At 42.1% G+C, this 20499-nt stretch overlaps 1 protein-coding gene across 8 annotated transcripts in view; it reads right to left on the bottom strand.

Moving 5' to 3' along the window:
* The window catches only part of VWF (von Willebrand factor), a 226512-nt gene that overhangs the window by 99730 nt on the left and 106283 nt on the right, over nucleotides 1-20499 (bottom strand). For all 8 annotated transcript variants that reach the window (XM_067531091.1, XM_067531098.1, XM_067531099.1 and 5 more), the window contains 7 exons: nucleotides 16957-17103; nucleotides 16072-16212; nucleotides 12431-12550; nucleotides 10393-10549; nucleotides 9614-9772; nucleotides 7311-7449; nucleotides 1676-3051 (listed from right to left, as the gene is read on the bottom strand). In XM_067531091.1, coding sequence (XP_067387192.1) covers nucleotides 1676-3051; nucleotides 7311-7449; nucleotides 9614-9772; nucleotides 10393-10549; nucleotides 12431-12550; nucleotides 16072-16212; nucleotides 16957-17103 — 2239 coding nt within the window. The remainder of the gene's footprint in view (nucleotides 1-1675; nucleotides 3052-7310; nucleotides 7450-9613; nucleotides 9773-10392; nucleotides 10550-12430; nucleotides 12551-16071; nucleotides 16213-16956; nucleotides 17104-20499) is intronic.

The raw sequence follows: 20499 nt of genomic DNA, 5'->3' as shown, positions 1-20499 counted from the left end.
CATGATTCGCAAAACTTTCACACTGAAATGATCAAACCACTAGAGACAGTAGGAGGAAGTGATTTTAACATCTGATAGGCAGGCAGATGAAAACTGGTCAATATGGCTCCACTGGATATTCAGCTGTTCTGCAGCTGCCTATAGGGGCTGGCCCCTGAACAGCTGATCAGCAGCTGCAGCAGGACTGGCCTCTAAACTCTGATTGGGTGGCCCAGAGCTGCAGGTGTATGTGGGTGCAGAGGCCATAGAAAAGAGAGACTGTGGATGGCAGGTCAGATGTGAATTGATTCTCACAGATGCGGATCAGAAGCGGCTCCACATTTTTGTATCCCCACAGGGCTCTAACTATATGGTGGGTGCACAAGTGATTGAAACACCATATTCAAGTTCATTGTCTAATTGGGAGGGCAAGTTTAGTGCAATTCCACAGGAGTCAGTCCTAGGTCCAGTGCTATTCAGTATTTTCATTTATGACGTAGATAATGGAGTGGAGAATATGCTTCTGTGATCTCTGGATGACACCAAGCCAGGAGGGGTTGCAAGCACTTTGGAGGACAGAATTAGAATTCTGAACTGACCTTGACAAATTGGAGAATTGGTCTGAATTTAACAAGATAAAATTCAATAAAAACAAGGGCAAAACACTTTACTTAGGAAGGGAAAAAAAATCAAATCCCCATTTTTTAGTTGTGTAACAACTGGCTAGGTGGTAGTATTGCTGAAAATGATCCGAGGGTTATAGTTGATCACAAACTGAATATGAGCCAACAATGTGCTGTTGTCGCAAGAAAAGGCTAATATCATTCTAAAGTGTATAAACAGAAGTGCTGTATGTAAGACATGGGAACGAATTTCCTGCTCTACATGGCACTGGTGAGGCCTCAACTGGAAAACTGTGTCCAATTCTGGGCACCACATTTTAGAAAAGTTATAGACAAACTGGAGAGAGTCCAGAGGAGAGCAAAAAAAGTAATAAAAGATTTAGAAAACCTGACCTATGAGGAAAGCTTAAATAAACTGGGCATATTTAGAAACAAAAGACTGGGAGGAACCTGTTAACCATCTTCAATTAGTAAAGGGCTGTTATAAAGAGGATGGTGATTAATAGTTCTTCATGTCCACTGAAGATAGGAAAAGAAGCAATGGGCCTAATCTGCAGCAAGGGAGATTTAAGTTAGATATTAGGAAAAACTTTCTAACTACACAAGTAGATAAATTCCGGAATAGGCTTCCAAAGAAAGCTGTGGAATCCCTGTCACTGAAGGTTTTTAAAAACAAGTTGGACAAACATCAGTCAGGGATGGTCTAGGTTCGCTTGGTCCTCCCTCAGCACAGGGGGCTGGATTTGGTAACTTCTCAGGGTCCCTTCCAGTTCTACATTTCTATGGTCCTAAGTTCACCTCTCACACCCACCCCAATCAACCACCATCCTGTCCAGGAAGCTATCCTGCTCCACTGACTGCCTTGAAACAAAATGCCATCTAGCGCTTATTGAGCTGAAGAATGGCAGGCGCAGTTGAGTGCTCAATACTTCTAAAGCTGTGGGTGTGATGAGGATAAGGCGGTATCCTCAGGACTGAGACAGTAACATACAAACAGAATCCCTCCCTGATTCCAGAGAAAGCCTGATGAGAAACAGAGAAAGAAAACATATAGAAAATATCTCCAACATTACCTGAAGTTGCTGGGGCCACCCAGGATTTCCCTGAGCAGCACGTTTTCAACACTAAGTCAGGTGCTTCTCGAATAAGGTTGTTATAACCCTCTATGATTATTGGGGTGTGCCGTTGACTGATTTTCTCAAGCTCTTGAATATTCGCGTTCGGGGTAATACCTATAGGGATAACATCTATGCCACTCACAACACGTGAGATGACGTCAGTGGCAGGGTTTGCAGTTACCATGTACACTAAATGTGGCACTTGTCCCCTGCCTCCATTGTCTGTGGTAAATGTGTGTTCAGAGACATACTTGAGGGCATTTCCTGTGTTGGTGGCATTCCCTCCTTGGTAATGTATCTTCCTCACCTTCTCAATAATGTCTTGCTTTGACTGTGCTTCACTGAAGGAGTGCTCAACAGTGACAATGTACGAGTACTGTATGATAGTAATATGAATGGTTTCTTCTCCTATGTTCATTTCTCTGATAACTTTTTCAATGAACTCCTTGATTATACTGAAGTTCTCCTCTCCTATTTTTTCAGACCCTTCAACAACAAAAGCTATATCAAGCACTTTTCTTTTAAGTGGCAATGGTGTTGTAGTTAGCCCTGTGAATTCCCAGCTTTTATAGAGTACTGTCACTTTAGCTGCACGAGGCGGGGTTGTAATAGGTTTTTGGGTGGTAGTTGTTAACACAGCACTTTCTTCACGCACAAGATCACACAGGTAACTGATTATTTCATCCATGTTTTCCATTAACTCCTGCACGTTGTTCATTATGAAAGCATTGTTCTCTGGCCACTGCCTTTCAATTAGCTTGATTTGCTCCATACTAATAAATGGTCCAATTCCTACTGGTATCACTGTGACTTTCTTCTTTTTCAAAAGAGGGAGGATGCTCTGAATTTTTCCTGGAGACTTGCTGGCTGTCAACAACAGAGCAATTCTGGCAGCGTTTGTCCTTGGTGCCTTTCCAAACACATGGAATACAACATATTTAAGCACTTCAGTGGCAGAGGCAACTTCTCCACCAGTGTATTTTATGTTTTGGACAATTTTCCTCATCTGAGATTGTGTTTTAATATCTTTGAGCCCAAGATAGATGTGGGAGCCAGTGCGGTATTCCAGAATTGACACACGGATTTTCTTTTGGGAGATGTGGAGTTTTTCCATCATGCTAATTATGAAAACTTTTAACAGTTCAAAGTCCTTTTCTGAGAGTTTGTTGGAGCCATCCATTAGGAAGGCAAGGTCCATCATTTTACTGCAGGAATATACATGTGTCCCTATGTCTATGTCTGTATCTATATCTCCTGGTGTCGGTGTAATTCCTTCCTCCGTCCCTTCTGGCTCACAGGCACTACATGTTAAGTTCCTTTCTTCACAGTGACTGCAACAACCACCAAAAACTAGAGTTAAAGTGAACTTTGATAACTATACATCATCCCACATTTAATACTGTTATATCTTATACAGAAATGAGTAAACAAACAATGCAGCATGAACATATAATTTGCAATGACAGATTGGATCAGTGGACCATCAAGTTCCATATATTACCTTGGTCAGTGCTCTGTGATTGTTACTTCAGAGAAAAGAAAACTGCCACCCATGGTGCTAACTGGCAAATTGTGCATAGAGGGAAAATCTCTGTATTCCTGCAGTGATCCTGAGTCACCCAATAATGGAATCATTACTAATGGAAATGCACTAATGCATGCATGCAGGAAGCATGTAAAAAAGTACTAAATTTATTAGACAAAGGTGTTTTTCCCAGCTGTCTTTGGCAGAACATGCATTATATCATGGAAACATGACACAAAGTGACCTTGGCATTAGGGCTATATAGAAGCCACTGGGTTTTGTATGCACCAGTTCTGGTGAATCTGACTAGACGCAACTTGGTTGTGTCTTCACTAGGAAAAAAGGTGTTTTCTTAACTTGAGTTATCTAACTTGAATAAATTAACTAGTGCTAAAAATCCTAGTGAAGACAAGTTAGTTTGTAATTTTTACATGAGATGCCATGACAAGTTAAAGACTTTGAGGGATACTAGGGTTTACCATGACCTGTTAATTCATGTGAAAAGTAGACACACTGCCTTCGCCTTCCTCCGCAGCATGAGGCATGGGTCTCTTGCTGGTGGATTCTCTGTACCTTGAAATCTTTAAACCATGATTTGAGGACTTCAATAACTCAGCCATAGGTTAGGGGTCTATTACAGAGGAGTGGGTGAGGTTCTGTGGCCTGCGTTGTGCAGGAGGTTAGACTAGATGATCATATTGGCCCCTTCTGACCTTAAAGTCTATGAGGATTATACCTCAAATTAGTTTGCTCAAATTAGCTAACTTGAATTAAGAATACACCTTTTTTTCAGAATGAAGACCAAGCCCCTCTGAACTGTGCCTCATGTCATGGGTTTGTTCAAACCTGAAACCTTAAGTTGAAGTTTCATATGTAGGAAACCATCCAATCCTAATGACCTTTTGCCGCTGTTATTATGAAATCAATTAAATTCAACTGGATCCCTCTGCTCACCTTCCAGTGTTTTTAGACCATCTTATTATTCCTCTTATCTTATTTCTCTCTCATGCACATGGCCTTTTTCTTATGAACTTGACTACCTCTTGCAATGTGTACTTTTTTTTCTGTATTTTTTATTTTTACCTTGTTTTTCTCCTCTTCACTGTACTAAAATTCTTCCAGCTCTTTTCCTCTCTTTTTCTCTCAGTCCCTTATCTCTTCTCTTTTCTCAAAAAAAATGTAGGAGCTGTTCTCTTTACCTCACTCCTACTCTCTCTTCCTTTCCCAATCTTTCCCTCCATTTATCTCCATTGGCACATTCCCACTTTTCCCTCCTCTGTAGGCTCCCATCTTTTTCCCACACTTTCTTTATGGGTCTCCATTTTTCCCTTACTCCTTTCTCTTACCCTTCTCTCTCCCCCACAAGTTTTCCCTTCTACTGTCCCTTTACTGTATCTACAGACTTTCAGGAGCTTGCTTGTGCTCCCTTAGCATGTCTTCAGAAACTGATATGCTGCCAAATCCATCTATTCTAAGCATTCCGCAGAGTAATGGAGCACCACGCAATGTGTTTTTCCATATCTACTGGATAGTATGAGAGACACAGAATAGGGAAAATGTGTGAAATGGCATTTGTCCCTCCAGAAATCCAAGAGCCACTAGAAAAGATGGAGAAAATTCACGATGTTCTGAAGAACCTGGGCAGCTGGGAGGTTCTTGGTTTGGTTTCAAATTTATTAACACTGTAACTATGGTATTTTCAAAATTCTTTCCCCATTGATCCTAATAAGGCACTGGAGATATTTGACAATGCACAGAATACACTGAGCAGGAGTCTTCAATAATCTCCACTATGAAGGGCACAATTGAATGGGTGCTCCAAAACCACTGAGACAATTCATAGTAGCAATGGACTAAAGTCTGGCAAAAATTAAAAGTATGCCAAACCTCAGAACAGACCAGGACCAGAAACCAAGCACTTTTTAGGTTCAAATACCTTTATAATCTCTCTCTCAAGTTATTTCTCATGATCCCATCCCATCTAAGATAGAAATATAGCAACATTGCTGGCATTTCTTTTCCCCACTGCTAAAACAGAGGAGTGACACTTTTCTAGCTCACAACTCCAGGCAATGGTGTGCGTGTACTGTGTGGGATCAAGGGCAAATCATAACTTCAGTGGAGTTACTTGGGATTTACAGAGGAGTAACTGAGATCAGAATCTGGTCCATACACTTAAAATTACGGTTTTGCTCTAAAAATTGAATCATGTGGTTCCATCTTTGTCATCTTTCAGTGATTTCAGGAGTAAATGTATACAGTTTATAAGTAAAAGATTTGCTTTTTCCTAACTGTCAGAGATGCAAACTCCAACCTGGGATCTGAGAGACAAGCTGAATTGTCACACACATCATCACCAGTTTCCTTGTGCGGGCCAAATTCTGACCTCAACATCTCCTGTGAAACTTTGGTGTCTTCAATGTGGTTGCACAAGCATAACTGTTTAGAACTTAGTAAACAATTCTGTTGAGGATGCATGTGCAGGGATGGACTACCACCTCTTCTCTCTGAGCCATGCCAACTTTGCAGTGTTAACAAGAATGATGGGCAGTAAACACTTATTTTCTTCACTAATGAAAGCAGAGGTTCCTCTGAACATACCTGGGGAGCAGGTCTTTGAAGTAAGACGATACCATTTTTCAGAGCAAAACAGCACTTTAAATGTGGCATCCAAATTCAAGCTTTCGCAAGGCTATGTTCTTTCACGTTGCTTATAGCTTCTTAATTGAAGAATACACAACTCTCTTTGGCATTTAGCGTATTGTAACATAGATGATTTATTATTTTAATCCTAATGTAATATTTTGTGAATGAGATTCCAATTTCCTTTGGATATTTGCTATAAAATTCATTTTTGTACAATATTTTCTATTGTTTGTACAGATGGTGTAGGCATCTAAATTAGGTGACAGCTACGTGCAAAGATGTTTCCCCAGTGAGGTAAGTTTACATAATGCTCTGAAACCTTATGTGAGTAGTGGTTAGTGTATCAACATTCAAGATAAATTATTATTAAGTATTGTGAAAATTAGGGAATTGGTTTATGTAGACACATTTTTGACCTTTTGATGGAATTCAGGGCTTGCAATTTATACTGTTAAAAGAAAATGCATTACTTAATTAATCAGCATAATAGATCCAATTCCATGGGACTTATAAAACAGAGTTAGTAACTACCAGCGATAGGCTAGAGATTCAAAATCCATACCCAGTCTGAACTTCCAAAATTTTCAGGTTGTTTCGATCTAGGATTTTAGTCTGGGACCATAGTTTCTGCAGATCTACATCCATTTCTATTAGATGTAGGCAAATTACATGATGGAAAACTTTCTTGTATTTACAGCATTATGCCTGACCAATGGGGGTATCTGTCCATCAAAAGGCTGGGTATCTGAAGAATGCCCGAATTACGGATGCTACAGAGCTAAATTCATACCTTTATGTACCTTGCTACTTCTACTGGACACAAAATAATGAGTTCCTCCCTCAAAGCAATTTAAGGCCCTGATTCTGTAAAGTACTTACACTACCTTGCATGCTCAAATTGACATCATTATGCCTGGAAGCAAGTACTTACAGAATTGGGCCCTAGAATACCTTCTGTAAATCTTGGGGAAATTACTTTTCCAATTGTACAGCATAACCTTCCAGCACCTAACAGTCCTGGTGGAGTTCTAGACAGATCACACATTCAGATCCCAAGCTCTATATAGGATTTTAAAGTACTGATATAGGGCCAGATTCTGATACCTTACTCATGTTGAATAGTACCTTATTACAAAACTGGAGTCAACAGGAGCACTTGTGAAGTAGGGCTAGGTTTTTCAAAGGAGCTTTATGGAGTTAGATACCTCACTCCCATTGAATTTCAAGAGGATTTGGGTGCCTAACTCCCTTAGTCTTGTCTGAAAATTTCAGGTTCTATTGTGCATGAAAAAGGGCATCATATTCAGGCCCATAACAGTATATTAAAAACTGTATCCCCAGGATATTCATGGGAATGCACTTCATCCCTGCCCCCCACAAAAGACACTCACATGTGTTGAGTAAAAACCTATATCTTACCAAGATAGACATTGTCCACCATCATCTTCTTTGTTCAAAATAACACTCTTTCCACTGGGGATCCTGGCACCTTCTGTTATACACACAGGACAGTCTTTTGGATCAATACATGACTGAGATAGTTCATTGAGTATTTTCCCTGTTTTAAAACAAGACAGCAGGATTTCATAAGCTGCAAAGCAGATGTTAAGCTGATCATTGTTTTATTTAGCTGCTTTAAAAATGTGACAAAATCAGCGATATTTGGATTGGGCTCAAAGCTTCAGAACATGCTCTTCCTATTAAACTAGCTGTTAGTTTGACACCAAGTAAATCTTTATTTTCTTCCATAGCATTTTTATTGAGATGTTCAAAAGACTTACACCAGTGCATATTATATGCAGTAGTTCATGCTACACACAGGGTGAATGTATTTTTAGACTGAAAACCAGGTGCGCCAGAAGAAAATGGCATTTACCCTTTTACATCCTCATTAACGATTCTTCTCAGTTCCTTTGGGCATTTTTTACTGTATCCTTGTAGGTTGATTTATCATTTTCTCCCCACTCTGAATAGTCATCGTAGGTATTACTAGGACATCTGTCACTCTAATATTTAAGTGCTAAACACCATACTACATAAAGATGTACCTAGTGGATTCTGCTCTTACTTCTCCCTGGATAGGTAACTGTGCTCTATGTATGTCCAGGGAACATGGAGAGGAAGGGGGGTTGGTTTTGTGGTTGTTGGTCCCTACAATACATAGTTTCCTCTACCCTTCTGATCTGTTCTTCTCAATTCTCTCTCTCATTTTGTCCTCTGCTCCTTTTCTCACTTTCCCTCTCCCCTCCTTTTTTGGCTCTTCTTTCCTCCTCTTTATTCTCCTCTACTCCTTTGACTTCTACTACCTTGATCTCCTCCTATCTTCCTCTCCCACTCTGTTCCATCCTCTTTTAAAGGCTCTGCTGTCACTGCACACAACGTTTCTCTTCCTTCCATAATGTCCATCCAGTGCCTGCATGGCCTCTGTGCACTGTGTGCCTCTCAGAAGTTCTAATCCAAGAGTAGATGTCATTCCTATTCCTGACTCGGAAAAACTAAAAGGTGGATAGGGATGTTCGGCTTCCCCATCCCCTCTCAGTTCCCAGACACAGTTCACCAGAAAGCAACAGTCCAGAGTCCAATCTGCAGGCACTCCACGAAGGGTTTATTGAGGGTTACACTGACAAGCTAAATACCATAACCGTACCTCTAAGCCCTTCATACCAGTTGGGCTTATTTCTCTGTAAGCCAATAGAATTTCCTCCCCCCACATCCTAGTTCTATACTCCCAGAGAACTCCCCCTTTCCCTGACCATAGTTCCGTACCCCGACAAAACCCCCTCTCCCCCTCCTTCTTCTTGGTAGCCTTAATTATACCTGTATCCCCCTCCCTCTCTCCAGTACCACTCCTTCTAATATATGGTCATGGTCTGTTTTGGGGGGTCTGGGCTTTAGTATAACCCCTGTTCTACCCCAGGGGAGGGGCAGGGAGCAGTGTCACATCTTGGCCACAGTCAGTTTGTGGCCCTATGTTTATGTTTCTTTTTAACACCTCCTTTCACCTCCCTGATTTCCCAGCCACTTGCTTGGCCTTTCTTCTCTCATCTGTTTTGAAGAGGAGTCAGAGCTTTCCCTCATTTGTACATTCATATATCACACCTTCACTGCTCCTTGAAACATTTTAACTGCATCCCTTTTCTTTTCCACAGTAATGAAGCAAAACCCATCTAACTGCAGACAGGCAAGATGAACACACTATGTCTTTGTTCTTTGCTAACATGTGTAGCTCAGAGACTTTGACTTTCAGGCAGGCCCAGGGGCCCAGAATCCCATCTCAGGCAAATACACATATAAACTTACATTATACACTTATACCCTAACAAGGGACATTTCTAAGTATATTGCTAGTGGAGCACAGAAAACAGGAACAGTATGGGACACAGGAAGTTAAGTCCAGGTGAGATGCCCTAGGATTCCACTGAGATCTGGTCAGAACCCTGGTTTCAATATAATCCTTCAAGACAGCTCTAGAAAACCAGGCTGAACCTAGTAAACTGGGAGATCTGGTCACTGCCTTCTTACCTTGATAGAGATTGTTAAAGATTTAACTTTTACATATGAAAATTTCAGTGTCATCGATCTTACAAATCTGGGCATTTCCAGTCTTAAAAAAAACATTTCATGAAGCCTTCCAGGAAAAAAAAAAAGTACAAGACACCAGTAAGTGATAAGAGCTGAGCAGAAAATGCCAGCTAACCACATAAAGAAAACAGTAGGTTTACCTTCAGGACAATGTACATGGCATCCTTCTACACATTGCAGAGGGCAAGCCATAGGTTCAAAGTGCTGGCATGTTATAGGGCAGGCGGGTCCACAGCTGTTATATCTCCATTCACACTGATACTCCAATTCATGCTTATTCAGGTCCTCACAACTTTGTGCTATGCAAAAAGAAGAATCGGTTAAAAAAAGCTTTTCAGATTGCCTGGGGTCCAAGGGTTCTGGCAAATGCAAAGGGTTTGGGGTCACATATATAGCCATATTTAACAGAGAAAATATTTATTTTACGCACACCACAGGCTGGCCACATATTCACACTTGATTCTTTTCATGCATCTAAACCTATGTTGTGATCAATGTCACTGGTTGTTGCTAGAAATAATCTCTAATAATTAAGTTTCACTTTCAATTTAGCAAACGTTTGCAGCAACTATTTCCATGTCCTATTTCAGATTTGTATTTCCAAATCTCTCATGTCTCCCTAATGAAAGGAGTGAGCCCCATCTTTTTTCAAGGTGTGATCTGGGGCGTGCATGGAAATGTAGCAGACAAAGGGTTAACTTCAGGAAACTTCACCCTGCATCACTAGATGGGGACTCTTGCCAAGTCCGGTCCCCATTAAAATGAATAGCATGACTCCAACTGACACCAGTGGGAGCAGGGCTGGGTTTAATGAAAATGTGTTCAGCTGATTAAAAACTAGCATGTCTTTGGTTTTCCTTGCTGCAGTAACTCCTGCAAAGCCATTCCCAGGTGTTTTCCTCAGCTGCCTGGTACTTACGGCACAGAGTTGGTGATCTCCAGTGAACAACTGCACCTTTTTGTGCACAGATATGGGCATAGGCTGTGATAGCATCGCAGAAGCAAGCACAGTCCCCGATGGATTCGCAGGTACAAGTGTCATACATGCAGATGTCCATATATGGCTCGGGATTCACCTAAAGGGAGAGTTACATAATATGAACTCATTTAATGCATCTTCTGCCGTTAGTCATACTTGCCAATGATATGATTTGCCTATTCATTTGGTGCCACATCTGACTTCCACTGAAGTCACTGGAGGCCATTCCACTGAAGTCAATGGGAGCATGGTCAAGCCCAACATCATAAAACATAAGCAACCCTTCAGGCAAACTCTATAGTTTCTCGGAACCATTAAATGGTGGGAAATATAGAAGCATATTTAAACCTTTTGGACCTGATTCTTTTTCACACTAAGGCTCTTTTATACCTCTCTAGCAATGTCCCGAGGCCTTAAAATGGTTGTGAATTACAGTCACACTGTCACAGAAGTGTCAATGACCCTAAGTGTAAATGAGAACCAAGCCCTTTAATGAAAAATATAAGTTCTAATTTCTAAAAAATAAGTCAGAGTTTAGGGCCAGAAGGGACCATCAGATCATCTAGTCTGACCTGCTGTACATCACAGGCCACCAACACACCCAGTACCCCCACAATGAACCCAACAACCAAAAAGAGACCAAAGTATTACAGCCCTCAGGAGACTAAACTATTATGGGATTCAGTCAGAGAATAGGCAGGGCCAAGGTGCACCAGTGCCCAAGGCTGATGCAATGGCAGGGAAATGATTAAGTGAGATATACCCAGGCAAATCTAGCTTGTGACCCCACACCCGCATGCATGAAGTCTCTTCGTTTTCAATCTACAAAGTTTAGCAGTTCCTACTGTTTGACAGATTCAATAACACAACAATGAAAGGGACAGAAAAGATTTGATTCCCTGACCTCCGTTTTTTTCCATCCTTCTAGCTATTACATTGAACAAAGAAAACAAAAGGAGGTTGATTCAAAGTCCAGTGAAGTCAACGGAAAGACTTGCATTGATTTCAATGGGCTTTGGATCAGGTCCAAGGGATTTAACCATTCATGATATTACAGGACAGTGAGAAGGCAAGTCTGAATTTAGCTTCCAATTAATAGATTGAATTAACTTGAAAATATTATCATGCTATTATATAAATCAGTTGTATGCCCTCCCCTGGAATACTGTGTGCAGTTTTCGTCACCCTACCTCTAAAAAGATCTAGTAGAAACTGAAGGAATTCAGAGACTGGCAACATAAATGATAAAATGCAGGAAAGACTTCTATATAAGGAGAGATTGAAATTGACTGGAACTGTTTAATTTAGAGAGGAGATAAAAAAAAGAGACTACCTTATAAAATATAATGAATAGTAGAGATAGTAAATAGGGAGCTCCTATCTATTCTTTTAGATAACACAAGAATGAGGGACATTCAGTGAAACAAAGGCAATAAATACATAAATGATCAAAGGAAAGACTTTTTTGCAGAGTGCATAATTAACTCATTGGCACAATATATCTATAAGGCAGAGAGCTCAGTAGGTTTCAAGAAAAAATAAACACTTATATGGATAATGAGAACATCCACAGTTTAATTAAATCAGTTTTTTATTTGCGTGCAGAGGGGGATTGTTTGTTTTTTTGTTTTAAGGCATAAATCCACATAGTAAAGGACAGATGCCAACCACTAACTGCCTGAGGGTTAAGATGAAATTTCCTTCACGGGTCTGTTATTCAATAACTGTCCAACTGGGGCGTCCCTTGCACCTTCCACTGAAACATCTAGTATTGGCTACTCTCGGCAATGGGATACTAGAATAGACAAATGGTCTCAGCCAGTTCCTATGTGAAATCACTGCCAGCATCATCTTTCTCACATTAGTATCTAGGATGGCATCTTAAGCTATGGCACATTGGCGGGTCCCACAGCTGTAAGTGCTGTCAGCATATTCCATGTAGGAACAGAAGACATGAAGGGAATGACAAAAGACTTACCATTTTTTTGCATTCTTTGAAGAGTTCACTGGTCAATACGCTGCATGACGTTTCCACCATCACTTGCTTCACTAAATTGTCATTGCACAATGAAGTAGTCATAGCCTGCCCCTGTGTGAGCTTAATGTTAAAGGACACAAGCAAAGATTGTCATGTTAGCCCAGACCCCAGGACATCAGGAGTTTCACTTAATCATGTATATATGGCCACCTCTTAACACTAGACATTTTCCATAACAAACTATTTTCTTATTGGATAAAATTTCAACCAATCACACTGCGCGGAAACAATATGGCAGAGGATAGATAAGACTAGATCACTTCAAAGATAGAGCTGGGTGAAAATTTTCAGTGACAAATGCAGATTTGGCAACACCAAAACATTTTGCAAGTTCATGTCGGTTTTCCCAAATTGTTCACTTAAAAAAAAATCCAATGAAGTCCAACCATTTTATTTTGACATTTATAAATTAAATATTTTCATTTTTCAAGTTAAAACAACCTTTTGTTCTTAAATTTCCTTCAATTTTATATTTTTAAAAATGCAAAATTCAATATATAAACACAATGTTTTGTTCAAACCATTTTTTAAACTTTTCAATTCACCAAAAAAAATTGAAAAATTTCATTTTTAGGTCTACTCAAAATGATTTTTCCCCCTGATTTTTTGGAACAGTCATCAAACCACAAAATCAGTTATTCAAACAGCTCTACTAATATGGTTTGTCTACCTGTTTCTTCTCTGTAGTTTTTAAACTGCAGTTTAAGCTTCAGAAATCACTTTGGTGACCTTTGTTCAACCTGGAGCAAATATCCATATTGCAAAATGACAAGATGTAGCTTTCCAGTAAGCCTGACAGCTGACACTACTTAATGGGGGCTTTTATTGGCATGAGACCTGGCATTGGTACACGCCTGCCTTCAGCAGAAACACAGAGGATCACTGTGACTAGAGAGAGAGCTTAACATTCCCCCCTCCCACCCCAAGCTCAGAAAAGCAAAAAGAAAGCAAATGGTCTGCAAAATATTTATTGCAGAGGCATTTTGCAGAGTGCGTGCTGGATTCTCTCACCTACTAGGCTGGAACAGTGAATGGCTGGCCAGTCTCAGCACAGCTGGCAAGAAAATTTCTCTTGCTCCCTCCCCACAAAAAGATATTCAGCATTGAGGAGAACGTGGTGCTAGATCATGCCCATGCTCAGAAACTATTGGTGGTCAAATGCAGTCTTCCCATTCGGGTGTATTAATAAGATGATTAATTCAGTTTCTTCTCACTTCTTTATTCTTTCTGGTAGCCAAGTGCCCTGCTCAAGACTCTGGGTCAAGCTGCTGCCTATCGGTACCAACACTTGCTTATGCTGCCTGCCACATTCTGTTTTTCACTAAGGAAGTTGACATGAGCCCCTCATTTAGAGTGACCAGATAGAAAGTGTGAAAAAGTCAAGACAGGGGGTGGCAGGTAATAGGTACCTATATAAGGAAAAGCCCTGAACATTGGGGCTGTCCCTATGAAATCTGGACTTCTGGTCACTCTACCCTCACTTCCAGAGGATAGGGGGCAGCATACCCATACTACTAAAACAAGGAGAGAGAGTCTTCCCATTCCGCATGCCTTAATCCGGTGTTAATGCTGCCACTGCTCCTCTGGACTGTAGCCGTCCGTCCGTGCTGACGTGGCAGTGTCAGTGTGATCGGATACTATTTGGACTGACTGGGGGCTGCTGTTTCTGTGCTGGCTGACTCAGCACTCTGTTCTACATGGCAGCTCCCACCACCCATATTGTATCCTTGCTGCCGTCACCCTGGGTCATTGCAACCACTGGGGTACTTGGGGCTCTTCCAGAGCCCAGCAGAAGCCACCAGTGCTGCAGTGGGGAGAGACCCAATGTGAGACTCCGGATCGGCCTAGGAGGGGAAGGAGTAATGAAGAAGGAAGAGAGAGGGCAGAGGGCAGAGCTACAGAGGATACGTCTACACTGCAATCATGGGGTGTGATTGCAGCTTATGTAGACACACCTGAGCTAGCTTTAATCTAGCTAACTCGCGTACCAGTAGCAGTGACATTAAACCACCATGGGTTTCAACGTGAGCTAGGCGCCTGAGTAATTAATTACCCAGAGTTCTAGGCAGGCTTATTCCGCCTGCCCTGAAGCCGGTGCAGCCACAGCTTTGCTACCAGTGCCCAAGACCTCCAGCCAGCCTGGAAGGGAGAGGAGCAGCCAGGGGCAGGGAAGGCTGCCAATACTCATCTCTTCTCAGAAAGAACAGCTCCTACTTTGAAGCAAGGAAGCCGAGAGAGAAACAACTGGCACCATCTGTAATGCAGCCACCGCAAAGCCATCAACAGACGTGCACTGAAACACCCCCGGTGGGAGGGTAGATAGCAGGAAAGGAGGAAGAAAGGAGCCAGTCAGGTAGACCTGGAGAGGGGAAGGAAAGAAATGGTGAAGCTACCAATGGGCAGAGGGGACTGAGGAGAATGGCAACCTCTAAGGAGTGAGGGGGGGATGGGTTGGGGAGCCATTTTGTAAGATGGAGGGGAGAGAGGTAGGATCTGGGAAATGGGTGACTTTGAGGTTGGCAGACTTTAAAGGAGGCCTACTTTGTGTGTGCTTGGAAACCCATCCATCTATTATAATGGCAGCCCTGTTCTAGCCTCGTTCTATGCTGTTATGCCTTGCCTAGGCACATCACATGGTGATTCATACACATGGGATGCCTTTCCTAGGGAGAGCAAGAGAAGCAAAGAAAAGCGACGCTGATTTTTAACATAGACAACAATAAGTCAGTCACCTGTTACCTGAGGATACTATTGCAGGTCCAATCCAATGTCAAAATCCCATTGACTTTGACTGGAACAAGAGCAGGCCGCTGACTTACCAGGAATCTGCAAATTGCTGCCAAGACAAATTCTGGGCTCATGACACTACCCTCTCTCCCTTTTCCATTATAGTTCTCATTTTACCATGTTCTTTTGATCGTTATATGTTTTCCTGAATCCAACCCCTATTGTTATAGCTCTATTTCTGAATCTCATGCTCCCATGAACTTTATTATGATACATGCATTTGCTAGGAATCTTTTTAACTTGTGGTACCCTAGTATATCTTGCACTTTACATCCATGCTCATCTTACCAAAAAATCCACTACCCTGCAATTATCATAGGAATATAGGGGTGAATATGCATCTCAAAGAAGAAGAGAAAAATACAAAACAACCTCAGATGGCCAGAAAATGCTCATAATAGTCAGACTGTAACGGTTTGGATCATGGGAAACTGCATGTTTATCTGAACTTCTCCTTTCTGGAAATGTAGCTAGAAACCCTATGAGATCAGGCTCTAAAATGCAATTTCCAGTTGTAGATGAATCTTCTGCATCTGGGCTGGCATACTATGGAAAAAGCCTCTATCACACGATTTGGTTCTTTAAACATTTGTCTGAACTCAGGCGGCACAGAGGTCTTGGAAAACGTAAAGAAGTTTGCTGATCTTTTATCAGATCTCAGAAAAGATTCCAGCTTGGTGTGAATTCTGGGAGAGGGGTTAGTTTGTATTTCTTTCCCCGCCAAAGTCATTTAGCAATCCCTAATTGACCTAGTAACCATTAGTAAGCAGTTTTCACAGTTCATTCATGGTCACCTTTCTGACATCAGCACAGTGTGGATTAACTTTCCAGGAATTCCCAAAGTCAGTTGGATCCACTTCAAGATGCATGCTGCTGCTGGTCAAATCGTTGTTTTGGATTCCATCAAAATTCCCACACAGACCACACACTTGATCCTTGAAGGGAAGAAACACAAATACATAAATCTTCCACCTCAGACCGACATGGAATTTTAAGGAGCCTTTTTATTCTAGGGCTCTGCAAGTGCAAGATTAAACGTTGCCTGCCCCTGGCAGGTGCTCTACTGTGGGCAGAGGCCTTTAGCCCCATTCCCACCATACCAACACAGAGAGGAGCAGGAATAACCTGTCTCCCAGCACTCTAGATATCAAGAAAGGGATATTGGCTATCACTGCCTGTTCTGCCGGACTCTGCTGGTTGTGTGTCTGGGTGAGACACAGGTTTAGCCATGGGCCCACTTCTCCTGCTGCCCATGAGGGTCGCTGGGCTGTGGGGAGCACTAGCAAAGCCTGCTCAGCATTGCATTCCCTCCAGCTCCCAGAAGAAATTGTCCCTTTCAATTGCCCTCACCGAGGGTATGATGTCACTAGGTGCTGCAGAGCGCTTCCTCCCTTTCTATCCCGGGCACGGTTCAGCCTACCAAGAATCATAACTGAGCCCTTAGTGTTGAACCACTAGAGAAAAATGTAAGCCCATAGTGTATTACTAGAGAGCCCGTTTGTTTTTAAAGAGAGCAGGCCTAACGTTTCACATTAATCTATTGATGTGCCTACATAAGAAACGCTGACTTCCTTCCTTGCTCCCCGCAGAGGGATCTGTCCAGGTGTATTCATTAGGGAACAGTCCCACTGGGATGTCTTTCCTAAGGAGAATGAGAAGTAAACCAAAAAAGGACTTACTTTGAAATGTTCTTTTAAGATAACAGAAACACCCAAGGCCAGATCCCAGGTTATGGAGATTCCTTTGCCCAGTAAGAGGATGTAATAGCGTCCGGACTTCAGGACTTCAAAATTGGTTTCATCTCCAAGATGCTTCTTGATATCCACCTACACATGAAAAACAAGGTGCACTAGCAATGGCAGCTCTGAGAGCATGCTAAAGAAGCCACTGTAACTTCCCTCCGTGCTACGTGTTCCCATTAATGCTAGGATGTGGTTAGCTGACTGGTCAGTGAAATCCTACTGCTGCTACTGTGGAGTCCCCTACAGGAATGTACACATGGATAGCAGACAGCATTGGGCACAGGCTCAGATGTCCCACACAGAAACCTTCCTGTGGATGAATTATTCCTTTCCCGTAATAACTTCGAATGGCACAGGGAACTGGGATGGAAATACATTTGTTTTGTTCTGACTGCAAGTTCTCAGTGGTCTGGGTGAAGCAGTGTCCCAGGAGCCCCAGGGATGGAGCTCCCACTGGTCACTAGGACAGATACACAAAGGAATTGCTGCTAAGAAAAGGATGACTAGATAAGTTCAGCTAAGTCAGTTACTGGTCATTTAACAAATCACTGACAAACATCAGTATCAGTTTCCATTTTTCAGAAACCATGACAATCATCAAATCCATGATTCCTGCAACAGCAGTAACAAAAATAAATGCAGCCTACTTATCACATAAACAAAGCGCAGGGAACTCCTTTCATATTTAGCACTGGAATCAAGGGGCAGGTTCTGACTCGGAGCTGTGGAAGATTTGCTTCCACTGCCATGTAAAAGGGCAGTCCCCGCCAACTCTGGAGGTCTCTGGATTCTTTTTTTATCAGTTAACTTTCCCATCACGAATACTTCCCCCTACCCTCTCTTTCGCCAGTTTTCTGTGCTTGGGACCTCGTTCTGTCTGCATTTGGCTACAATTTCACAGCCTCCAGCTACTAATAAGGTGAGAGATTCGTTTAAAATGTTTCTTCTCATCTTACATTTCCTTTTCATTGGGAACCTTAATAGGATTATTAGCCACTGTTTATTTATGGTATTAACTCAAAATGTTGAATTAGGAGAGAGGTGGTGAGTTCTCCAAAAGGGGGTTAGTGTAAGAGAGGAGAAAGCATTCAGCAATCCTAACAACAAAGGGAAAGCTCCCCATCCTCTCCCCAGCTTGGGTAAGCATTGCTTCCCCAGGGCTCCAATTTCTTGGTTGGTGCAGTGCGCGGTCCCCATCCTGTTTCAATCTACTTCAATCACAGGCTGTAGTAAAGGAGCACAGACCCTCAGAGAGGGCCCCATCCTGCTGCTATTAAGGATCTCATGAACAGGGATTTAACATCCTCCAGGGAGTATCAGATAAAACAAACTAGTTCAGGGACCCTAAACTTTTGACTGGGGGATTAGAAGAAGAAATTAAAAAGAGGGTGGGGGGGGGGGAAGGAGGAAGCTAGTCACAAAGACCTTCAAGCTGAAAGGACACTGACATTCTTAAAGTCAGCAAAGGGGCAAATTAGGCATCCCATAAAATAGCCACAGAAAGCCCTAAACAAAATAGGAAGCAAGAAGGCGAGAAAAGTTAATAAATATGGCAAGGTACAAGAAATCCTTCAAGGGTAGAAATCCAGCCCAACTGAAGCCAACTAAAAGGAACAAATGAAGGCAGGCCCTCCCTCTCCCTACACTGGCCCCCAAAGAGCACTGCATCGTGTTCAAGGTGAAAAGGTAACAGACAGTGTTTTGCCCTGCCAAGTGCCATTTGAGGAGATGGCTGCCATACCCCAAATTCTTAACCATTTGACCTGGCTGATTTCTCCTTCTCTTGACATTTCCCATGCTATTCTGCATGCTTCTCCTTGAGTGACTCAGATTATCCTTTCCCCGGTCTGTTTCTGCTTTCTCAAACACGTAACCTCATGAAGATTGAGTTGCATGGTGTTTTCTTTGTAAACAGTGGACATCTGAGATGGTTTTGAATTTTAAATCTTCTCCATATTGTTGCTCTGCTTCCAGATCCCTCTTCCAGGGGGGACTGAGCCAATACTGCCAAACCTGCAGGTGTCTGGGGCCCAGCCATAGTGTCCCTACACCAGGAATGAGCTGAAACAATCTTGCAACGTTTGATGGTTATACGCAAGCACTGCAGGAGTATGGGATACTTGGTGATGACCAAGAGCTCTGTGGTGGTGATAACCTGAAGCCTTTGAGACACTGGAATTTTTCCCCACTCCTGCCATCCTTGATGGAGCAGAGTTCTAGCCACTCAGTTTAACAGGAATCCTCCATCTACTATTCCCCTCACAGCCCCATACTCCACTTCTGGACGCACAACTTACTGCCCAGGTCCAATAGGTCCAAACCTCCCACCTTTCGTGGCATAGAAATATAGGGCAGTTAAGAGTGGGATGTTATTATACACTGAATCTGGAGACAGTCTAATGGCCTCACAAAGCACCACAGATTTGCTGGAACTGGTTCTCCTTCATAAGAGGACCAGCCAATTGGTGTTATTCCAATCAGATCCCTGACTAAAAATTCCTTAGCAGCACTGCCTGAGGAAAAATACAGATTCCTTCTTACTGGGTGGGGTGGAGCATAGGAAAGGAACTCATTACTGGCCCATTCTGCTGAGAACTTTCTGAAAGGTCCCAAGTACTTTTTGTTCTCATTGAGTTCAAGATGAGTTGACAGCTCTCAGCACTACCTCACAGGGGGCACTCGTCATTATTAATAGATAATAGCAGGTAATGGAAGCCATTTACATTGCACAACAAAAGCTGTATTGAACTTACAGATGTCTGAATAATACCCTCTACTTACACGTGAAGAGATGGCACTCTACATAGATTAGATATCTACATATATACAGATGCTACTACTTTTATTATATAGCATTCTCATAACGAATATTGTGCAAGATTGACCCTATCCCAGCTCTAAGGTTTAGTCCAACATTTAGATGGATGCACAGCTGGAAGGGTCAAGCCATTTGTGGAATAGGACAGAATTCTCCTGAAAGGGATCCTTTCACTCAATATCTTCCTAGTGTTTGTTCTTCTTCTCTTTTCTTTTTATCAGCCCGTTCCAATTTGGACCTGGCTCAACTAATCCTTTTCCTCCTCCCCCCATTTTAGGAAATGGAGGTCACCCGTCTCCCTCACTGCTCCACACATTGGGTTTTTTTCTGCTCACATCTGGGTATTTTCTCTTCTAAATAATCACAGAATCAGTCTTTCTTTGTCTTTCAAAATTTAGACAAGGACCCAGAGCTGGTCAAAGTAGAATTGGAAAGTTAACCTAACTCACAAATTAATTATGTTTATGGAGGCTGCTTGCCCAAACCACAAAGTAGTAAACTTCTGACCCTGAGAAGTGGCAGATGATAGTTGTTTCAGAAGAGGAATATAAATGACCTCATGCAACTTTTTAATACCAGCTGGGATTGTCACACCCAGGTACCTTGCATAGTTCTTGGGCCTATTAAAACTAGAAGCTGCCTTCAAAACCTCATCTTCAAAC

The sequence above is a fragment of the Emydura macquarii genome, unplaced genomic scaffold (assembly GCF_026122565.2).
Source record: "Emydura macquarii macquarii isolate MOO-44397 ecotype Brisbane River unplaced genomic scaffold, CSIRO-AGI_Emac_v2 contig_3122, whole genome shotgun sequence".
NCBI classification, from domain to species: domain Eukaryota; kingdom Metazoa; phylum Chordata; order Testudines; family Chelidae; genus Emydura; species Emydura macquarii.
This window is presented reverse-complemented; position numbering and strand designations above follow the sequence as displayed.